Source organism: Trypanosoma cruzi, genomic scaffold, assembly GCF_000209065.1.
Source record: "Trypanosoma cruzi strain CL Brener 1047053516351 genomic scaffold, whole genome shotgun sequence".
NCBI classification, from domain to species: domain Eukaryota; phylum Euglenozoa; class Kinetoplastea; order Trypanosomatida; family Trypanosomatidae; genus Trypanosoma; species Trypanosoma cruzi.
In genome coordinates, this window is record NW_001849339.1 from 52,315 (window position 1) to 62,056 (window position 9,742).

Consider the following 9,742-nt stretch of genomic DNA (forward strand, 5'->3'; position numbering starts at 1 on the left):
TTTTTTTGTATTTTCTTTTGAAAGCTGCTGACTTTTCTTTTTTTGAAAACTTTTCTTTCTTTTTATTTTATTTTTTGTTTGCGTATATATATATGTATATGTATGTATATATATATAGAGAGAGAGGGTTTGTGTACGTGTTTGAGGGGGGAAAATAAAGGGAGGGAACAAATGGATTATACGGGAATGAATGAGGTCATTGCGCATTATGTGGAGAAGCAGGGGCCGCGAAGATCATCCGCCGCAATGAAGCGTCCCAGGCCATCGACTGAGGATTCGGCACCTTTGCGTGAGGCTCTCAAGATGTTTGGTCAACGTGCCACTGCACTAGACGCGGAGCTTTCCACCCTTGACAAACCCCCTGTTGCGTTTCAAGGCAAATTGTGGACCCTTGTACTTGAGTTGCGGCCGTATTTCCTGGTGGCACTCTCGTCGAATGAATTGGAGATTCCTGAAGAGATGAAAAAATTGTGTCAAGCAGAGGATCCGCATCGATTATTGAGGTATGTTTGGCTTGCCCTTCGCATTTATATCAGTGTTGCCCGCATTGCGGCGGTAGTTCCGGGCGTCCTTCTGCATAGCATATTGACTCTTTTTTCATTGCTGCCCGTGTTTGGAGCGCCATCTCTGCTAGCTGCAACAGATGAAAAGATGCTCTTTAAGGGGATTAACCAGGCTCTTATTGTGCTTTCTCATCGTTACCCGTCCGTGTTCCAGCAACTTCTTCACACGCTTTTGCGAGAAGACACGATGGGTGCCTTTATATTTTCTCCAACCCCTGGTAGAAGGCGATCCTACGGCCGCTGCTTAATTGAGTTGTGTGATCCACCGGTGGTGCATGGGGTCCCTTTGGGTGCCGGATCATTGTTTGCATTGAGCATCGTTTCTAGTAGTGTTTACGAAAGCGTATGCGTGGCACGTGGATTTTGCGAAATAATGACGGATCTATTTAAAAGTAACGTACCGTTTCAACCGACGTTGGGCGAGCGGGGTGTGTTGTTTCGTTTGGCGTGCAGTCTTCTTACTGTAGACTTCCATGAGGGTCCGATGCCCAGGTTGGTGAGTGGGTTTATTGAGCCGCTGGAAGGTGTTTCCGGTGCATATCCGTCAGATGAAAAGGAGCCCAGCTTATTGAACCTGTTTCAAACGAGTGCTGGGGCCACCTTGTGTGTGATGATGTCTCATGGATTCTTCATTAAATCGATTCATGGGCCTATGCTCTTTTATACGTTGACACAGCACCTATGTGAGATGTCATTTGCAAAGGAAATGATGGATTTGAACGTGACGTGGGAACTGGAGCTGCTTCGTTGGCTGACGGAAACGAGTGTGACGAGTGGTGATGCATCGACGTCACCTGTCATAGGGAAAACGAGGGAAACGGATATTTCGGATGGGGTTGAAGGCATCTCTTTGCCTCATAAGTGGCTAGAAAATTTATTTTTAAAACCAAGGGTACTGAACGATGTCATTCGTGCTCTGATTGGGTGTGTTCATAGACAAGCCTCATCAGAGTCGATTGAAGCGGGTACGATATTGTTAAAATTGCTCAGGGAGATGATGCCACAGCACAGTTGTATGCCTCGTCTCATAGAAGAGGCGTTTTATGGCATGGCTGCGGATATGATTAATGCATTGCTGGATGCTCGGATCCTGCAGCCGATGCTGTGGCTTGCCGACGCGTCCCCCAGGCTGGGCGTATTGCACCAACTGATAGAACTCTTTCCTCTGGATACTGTGCGGCCATTTATCCAACGACATCTTACACTCCGTTATGGAAAGGAGCCGGCGGACTCACACTTGTTGGCTACCGCAAATGCGTCCGTCGTGCTCCGCGACGAAAAAAGCATACAGTCAACGCTTTCAGAGGCCTGGGAACGCCTGGCGAATGGGGAAAGTGTCATTGCGGCGGACGCCGTCGTCATTCTTCTGCGGTCGGCGGAGGAAATTGACATGGAATCGATGGCGCGGGGTTTGCTAGAGGCGATGGCTGGAGGAACTGTGACTCTGCGTCATCTGGATTCCCCGCCACACGTAGCATTGCTTTACTCAGCCCTGCTGGAAAGATTGCCCATCAGCAGCGGCAGTGGCTGCGAGGCCTTGTGTTTCATGAAGAAGGTGATGCGGTCACGGGGGGAAAACTCAGACCTGGCATTGTGGCGTACCATCGGTGTTCTTCGCGGCTTTAGAAAACGCATTGCTCAACAATGTCGATCCAGAATTTTAGTTGCGGCCTCGCCGTGCTGGGCCGAGGTGGAGGCAATCAGTGATGCCGCAGCTATCATGCTGACTACATTGGGGGAAATCAGTGAAGTGCTTGAAATGATTGCCTTAAGCATCTCGGATTTGTCGTTTGAGGAGAGTGCGAGTGACGAAGCGCCTATGCTGTTTTGGCAGCAAATGGTGGCGCTCGTGACCGATACGGTTTCCATAACGGAGTGGCTGCGTTCCCATTTGTCTGCTTGTGGCAATGGGGAAGCTGCAACGGCCTCGGAGGTGATTGTCCTGGACGACGAGGAAGAGGAAGAGACGGCTAAAATGCCGGAAACCCTGAACCTTGAAGATGGTGTTTTTATTGTCGCTTCAAGCAAACGATGTCGAGAACAGCCGCACCGCCAGCGCTCCAGTAAAGCAGAAAAGGAGGAAGGGGAGGAGGGGGAAGAAAAAATGAATAGTGACAGCACCACCAGAAACAATAGAGGTGGTGGTGTTGAGGCGGTGTTGCGTGGCATCAGCGCACCTCTGGAGGCAATTGGCTGGGCGGGACGCCAATTCCTCATTGCCAGGTCTTCACTAGGGTCTGATGCGCTCAATGACACGCTGCTGTCTTTTGTTTGCCTGTGTGTGGCGCTTTCTCCCGTGCGGTGGGATGCCATGGAGGAAATAATTCTGTCACGTGGCTTGAATCACAGCAATTGCATCATTCGTCGTGGCTACGCGGCGTTAGCGTTGCGCATATTTTTTACTCGATGGGACGACGAGAGCATTACGCATATGCTTTCAGACAATTTGTTGCGTTTTGAAGAGAATGAGGCGGAGAAACAGCATTTCTTCTTGGAAACGCTTCAGGCCGCCTTTACCGGCGAGTTTCAAACGGTTCTTGCGCGTCAGGGTATGTACCGTGACGTTTCTTCCTTTGCTATTGCGTCCCTACCGCTGGTAATCGCCCCAACACGGCATAAAGAACGGAGTCGCAAAGCCTGCAGCAGTGTTCTTGAGGTGTGCATTAAAATTTGGGAAAAAAATGACTTCACGCTTCCCACCAAATCTGCTGCGTTGACTGCGGCTCATGCCATCATGTTGCACCTCTCGTGGTCGGTGGCTGATTTGTGCTGGAGAGATGCTGAAATGATTTACACTTCTTTTTTTAAGGCCATGTGCGACTTGGAAGAAAGCGATGTACGTGAGGTCGTCCTGGCTAGTCTCGAGGATTTGTTGCCCCACTGTGTACTTTCCGACGGCGGTGAGGAGAAGCTGCAACGAATAGCTGCACTTCTCTGGGAGACGCTTTCCCCGGGCGGCATATTTTCTAGGGTCATGGCACACATTTTGTTGGAGTATGCCCGTGAGTCAGTGTCGGTGAAGCTAGAGAAGGTGCAGAAATTGTTGGGATTTCTTTCCAGGCCTTTGGAGGAGTTGCCAGAGATGGTGGCCCACTCGCGTGAATCGCTTATTGTCAGCCTTATATACCTCGAGGCTGGGCGTCGGCTCCGCGAAGCGGGCTCGCGGCGTGAAACCATGGATACGGGTCTTAAAAAGGACAAAAGAGAGAATGTTGGTGACGGTGTTCTCTCCAACTTCAACCTTGCAGTGGAAATGGCGCTCGCCATTGTGGAGTGTGGTCCGTTGACGGAAATGATTCTACAAGCGCTGGTGACACCGGTGACAATAACGACAGAAGGAAGGGCGCTGACGAAAGATGTCTTTTACGTATTGGATGCCATGGCGGAGCTGGTGGGCCTCAGTAATGGACCCTTGAAGAAGAGTCACCACGTCCCTATATGCATTGTACGGCGGTGCCTATGCAGTCTGTCATTGCTAATACGCTTTCTTGGTTCTCATGCGACGTCTATCGCACCCAAGTTGCCGGCCATTTTGGAGCACTGTAGTGTGCGGTCACAACTGGTGCGACCAGTGTGCGCCGTCTGGCGTGATTTAATTGCAAATTGCACAAAGGAATACCTTAAAGAACACTCTCCTGCTATTGTTGTGGATCTACTGAGCATGGAGCAGCTGGCAGAGGGTCACGGCAGAAGTCGTGGTTATGATGATTGTGATGATGAGGGCGATCCCTTGCCTTTGCTGGAAGAGGCCATGCGTATCGTGTACGAAAGTTCCTCGCAGGAGGCTTTCTGGGAGTCGTATTTCAAGGTGATGGGTAAGACAAATGTGCTTATTCATCGATTGGGGGTGAATGGCGGCAATACAGTTTCCGCCGCAGAATCATTGAATGTGGAAAATACTCCAATAATTACTGAGCGTAACGCCACCGTTGTTGTTGCTGGCTTCCTGTCGGTGATGCACTCAAGCTCTACCAAGTGTAAGGAGGTGTTTGTCCGGGCCCTGTATCAATATCTCTCCAAAACTGATAGTGCTGGCCGGATGGAAATGACGCGGGCAGCTGGGGCGAGTCCGCAGCTCATTCCTACGCTGCTCAACTGCGCGTGTGAGCTGCGTGACGACCATATCGAGTACATTTTGGCTTGCGTGGGCATGATTGGTGCCGCGGCGCACTCACACGCTCCACTGCTTGCAACGGGGAGAGAGCTTACGCCGCGTGAGGGTACAATTTCGTTTTCTGTGAAGAGCGGCCGTAGTGCGGCTTTGCGGGGCATGCAGTTCCTGCCAGAGGACGTACTGGACTGGCGCACTCTGGCGCACAAATTGCTCAGTGTCTACTGTCCACGGGCTCTTGCGAATACTGCGGACCCTACAATGCATGACCGTGCTGCCTACGCCGTGCAACAGCTCTTGCGTGTCTGTACGGACGCTGAGCGGCAACCGCTTGATCGGCTGCCCCTCCAAACTCAGGAGGTATTGCACGTTGATGAGCTCAATCAATATACATGGTGGTCGCACCTGGAGCCGACGTGCCGGCAGATGCTGGCGGGATACACCACTACTCGCTACGACAAGCGTGTCATCACGAAGACTGAAAGACGCAGCCCGGTGTACTTCTCTAAAATGTCCTTTTCCGAGTGGATGGACTCGTGGTTCTGCGACCTTGTCGAGCGCTGCGAGGGCGTTTTTGGGCGCATGATGGGTTCTTTGCGCAACATGGCTAAGGGCGATCATGCCCTCATTACGTTTCTTTTGCCGCTCATCATCGTTCATCTTCTGCGGGCAGGTAATGCTGACCATTGCAACGCGGTTTTATTAGAGGTGATGAATTTGCTCCACGCTGCGTCACCAGGTGCGTCGCACGGGAAGGAGCAATCAGGTTCAATCTATTCGCAAAGCATCATGAGGGAGGTGGTCACACCAGGGGCTCGGGCCACTGGTGTAGAGGAACATGTGCAAGAGGTATTTCACATACTGGAGGATATTGAGCACCTGCGTTTGAATTTGATTCGCACCATCCATCAACTGAACGCGCAGCGTGTGGGAAATGTGGACCAAAGTGAAATGATGCGTGTTGACGATGTCTGCAAACAGTTTCTTCTTCAAGTGGATTGGACAACACGGGCCAAGGCGGCTGTAGCCATTGGAAGCAACGTGCGTGCGTTGAGATGCATCGAGAGCCAACGTTATTTGCCATCCATTCAGGATGTGATGCAAAAAAACATCTCTCTTCAACGTATTTTTGCCACCCTCGGCGACAGGGACTCTTCAAGGAGTCTCCACCGCACACAGGAGCACCAACTAGAGGATGCGGCATTTTCATATGAAAACAACGGAGAATGGAGTCTGGCGCTTCAGGCAAGCGAATTGGTGCTTCAGCAGCGTCCTAACAGTATCAATCATCAGTTTACAGCGCTGCGTTGTATGCAACAGCTTGGGCAATTACACCTCATGTCTCGTTACAGCCAGGCTTTGCTGCTCCAATCTTCACGTGTGCCAGCTGAGCATAGAAAACAGGATAAGCTTTTTTTGGAGGCAAGGATGGCAGCATTGCAGAACTACGCGAATGAGGCAGCGTGGCGCCTTGGTGAATGGAAGAATATCCAGACTCGCCAGGATCTCCCAGTGAGTCTGGCGCCACCCATTGTGGCGTTCAACAACTTACTTTGCAAGAGAGGGACGCTGAAGGAGGTGTTCTCCGCCTGTAAAGTGCAGCGACAGAAAATCGCCCCTGTTATCCGTGCAGCTTTTAGGGAGAGCTACGCTCAAGTATATCAGCACGTGGTTGTACTTCACGCCTTAACGGACATTGAAACTGCAGCAGAGACCGTGACATCTTTGCGAGCCCCACCGGCAGGCTCCGATGGGAAAATGATTTCTGTTCATGATGACTTCCTTAAGAACGCGGCATGCCTTCGGGAGTTTGGATCCCTGCTGCAACAACGAGCTAGACTAACCGAGTCCACACCGGAAACAAAAGAACTTTTGATGTCTCTCCACCGATCCATTTTTCGGGCGTTTGATATGAAGGAAGAAGTGACGAATACGTGGATGCAGCACGCGAAAATGTTGCGTGATGAGGGGTTCCTGGAGGCAGCACTTAGTGCGGCAAAGCAGGCAAGTTTTAGTGATGGTTTTCTTGACCCATCGCACTGCACCACAGTGGCGAAGCTACTGTACGAGATGAACATGTCTAATCAGGCCATTGAATTTGCCGAGGATGCTGTCAACAATAAGCTCGTTCCGCTAGCCATTCGAGCCAATTTGCGGGTGCTTGTCACACGGTGGAGGCAGGAGACGGGATACCAAACCTCTCGGGAGGTGATTGCGGGGTATGAGTCGGCATTGAAAATGAGTGACTCTGAAAAGGCCCACCATCATCTTGCGTTGTTTTACGACACTTTATACCGCTCTATTCAGAGTCCTCTGCAGGAGTCCGGTCTGGTTTTGAGTGCCTCTTCGGATGACATGGAGGATAAAAAGATGGTACGCAATGTCGAGTCGTATGTGTTACAGGCGATTCATCATTTTGGGCTGGCGCTAAGACGGGGCAGTAAGACGATGATTGTCTCCCTACCCCGCATGCTCACACTGTGGCTTAATTGTTCCGCCATCCTCGCCACGCTGACCGCGAGGTCCGGCTCCATCTCTGCCCTTGCGGATTCGGTGCTTAAAAAAATGAATGAAATGATGGAGCGTTATCTCCTTCAAAAGGACACAAAATTGCCTGCCACGCAACTCATCACGGCCCTTCCACAGTTGTTGTCTCGCATTGGTCATGAGAACACTCGCGTGGTTGGGATTATTACAGGTACGGTTGTCAATCTCATGATGGAGTTTCCTCAACAGTGTCTGTGGCAAGTGCTTCCCATTGTTTTTAGCAAACAACACCACCGCAGAGAGACGGTGCACAATGCGATTGTCCTTGAGTTTGTGAAGCGCGTCCCGAGTGAGAAGAAGCTTGTTGAAAACATGCTTTCTTTCTTCAAGTCTTTCATTGAACTCTGCAACTGCCCCGCTACAAGTCTTACTGGTGGCCGCTCATCGTCGGAGGTGTCGATTGCTGGGCAGTCATTTATGCAGCGCATTCAGCGTATTCTTCCATCGACACGAATTATTCTTCCGACGATGGCCAACCTTTCTCCAAATGTCATGCACGTGGCAGAGAACAGCTCTGTCTTTGCAGGTTCTGCAGCATTTAAGAGTTTGGAGGATCACGTGACTATTATGAGTTCTCTTCAAAAGCCTAAGCGCATAACCGTAGTCAGCGATGAGGGTGAGCGGGTTTTATTTCTTTGTAAGGCGAGAGACGAACCACGAAAGGACATGCGAATGATGGAAATTGCTTCATTGATGAACACTTTCTTTTTGACGGATCCGGAGCCGAGACGCAAGCGATTTGCGCTACGTCGGTACGCAGTTTCCGCTCTCAGTGATGATTGCGCCATTATCGAATGGGTCAACAACCTCAGTCCCTTTCGGAGGGTGGTGGAGGATTGTTATGCAATGGACGGCACGGGTGTACGTGTTTCTCAGGTGAAGGTGTGGAAATCCATGGTGGACAGCGGGTCCCTCAGCAAGATAGATATGCTACAGAAGCATATCTTTCCCAAAACGAGGCCGGTTCTGCACGGCTGGTTTCACCGTCACTTCCATAGTCATCAGGAGTGGTTTAATGCACGGAACAGTTACACGCAAGCAACGGCACTTTGGAGTATTGCGGGGCATATCGTTGGTCTTGGCGACAGACATGGTGAGAACCTCATGTTGGATCTGCGTTGTGGGGAGCTCATGCATGTGGACTTTGCGTGTCTATTTGACAAGGGTGAGTCACTAGAAGTCCCAGAGCGGGTGCGCTTTCGCCTGACACAAAACGTGGTTGACGGTATGGGGATACTTGGCGTTGACGGACCCTTCCGCGCATGTTGTCAGGTGGCCCTTCGGTGCCAAATGAAGAACAAAACCGCTGTCATGAGTGTCGTTGAAACTTTACTTTATGAACCTCTTGTTGAGTGGACGCGGCATTCGTCTTTGCGTCAGAGGAATTTTGATCCCAAACAGCTGATTGGGCGCGTCTCACGACGTCTGGATGGTTTTCTTGATTTGTACAGTCCTACCCGCGAGAAGGACACGTTTGCGCTCAGTTGTGAGGGCCAAGTCTCGCGCTTGATTAGCCATTCCTCCGCTGTTGAAAATCTTGCCGAGATGTACGTCTGGTGGATGCCGTGGTTGTGACGAATTTACTGCCGCATAGGCGGTGTGAGTGGTGGGAGAGAGTGACGGCAGAGTGACCAAAGAAGAAGATATTGTATACTCTCTCACGGGAGAGTTGAGTAAATTTTTGACGATACAACACATTGACGGTAATAATAATAATAATAATAAAAGGAGCCTTACAAGAGTGTCAGGGGGAGCAGAGGAATGGGCTCATGTCATGCGTTGCGGCACGGGTGGAAATTCTGCACTCCATTCCTTTTTTTTTTTTTTCTTGTTGTTTTCTGATGCATCTTGTCTTCTCGGATTTGACATGAAAGATGGCTGCCACGAAATGAAGTGGCTACTACGGCTCATGACTGGACGCGGAAAGCGGCGGACTCCCATTCCGCCAAAGCCGTACGTCGACACTGCGTCGGCGATGCGGCACATGACGGATCCTCGGCTGTACGATCCTGACGATTTGAAGCACATCGACCCCGAGAAGCCGCACTGGCAGGACCCGCGCTTTGAATCCCGCGAAAATCTCCCGTTTTTTGATTTTTGGGGGTACAACAGGGACTGGAGCTGGACGTTTTTTCGGATTTCTACTCTTATCTTCGTTCTTGCTCTTTACTGGGAGATGCGCTCATTAATGTACATGCAGAAGGACCCACCACGGATTACAGGCAGCACCACAATTTCACCAGTTCCGGACTATGCGAGGGATGACAATGCAACCGAAAAAGAGTTGCGTGCTGCGGGCTTTGCATACATTGGCGTAAAGAAGTTGGACCACCTCGGTCTGTCGAGCAACGGGGATAGCGTGGCGGGGCAGAAAAAGGAGGATGCCTAAATTATTTTGACTGCTTTCCCGTAGAGGCAGAGAAATTCAATCTACAAACAATTACACAAATGCATACATGGGCAATTGTCGTTAGGTGTGCCAAAAATGTTTTTTTTTTCTTGGGGGGGGGGGGGGGGGGGG

At 50.7% G+C, this 9,742-nt stretch overlaps 2 protein-coding genes across 2 annotated transcripts, besides 10 other annotated features; both read left to right on the plus strand.

Moving 5' to 3' along the window:
- Positions 1 to 48: part of a sequence feature (heterozygous, Esmeraldo-like haplotype) that runs on past the window's edge.
- Positions 1 to 80: part of a sequence feature (T-rich) that runs on past the window's edge.
- Positions 49 to 755: a sequence feature (haploid, Esmeraldo-like haplotype).
- Positions 84 to 117: a microsatellite.
- Tc00.1047053506223.120 (phosphatidylinositol 3-related kinase, putative) lies at positions 103 to 8,796 on the plus strand (the record flags this gene model as incomplete). The annotated part of the gene is made up of 1 exon (XM_807849.1): positions 103 to 8,796. One exon carries the CDS (start codon positions 103 to 105, stop codon positions 8,794 to 8,796), a length of 8,694 nt encoding a protein of 2,897 aa, XP_812942.1.
- Positions 756 to 1,039: a sequence feature (haploid, non-Esmeraldo-like haplotype).
- Positions 1,040 to 2,820: a sequence feature (areas merged during assembly that could not be assigned to a particular haplotype. This can correspond to areas where the two haplotypes were merged or to regions with more than two copies in the genome that were merged during assembly.).
- Positions 2,821 to 3,356: a sequence feature (haploid, non-Esmeraldo-like haplotype).
- Positions 3,357 to 9,742: a sequence feature (heterozygous, Esmeraldo-like haplotype).
- Positions 8,926 to 8,946: a microsatellite.
- Positions 8,996 to 9,610, plus strand: Tc00.1047053506223.130 (hypothetical protein, conserved; the record flags this gene model as incomplete). Its single annotated transcript, XM_807850.1, has 1 exon — positions 8,996 to 9,610. One exon carries the CDS (start codon positions 8,996 to 8,998, stop codon positions 9,608 to 9,610), a length of 615 nt encoding a protein of 204 aa, XP_812943.1.
- Positions 9,723 to 9,742: a microsatellite.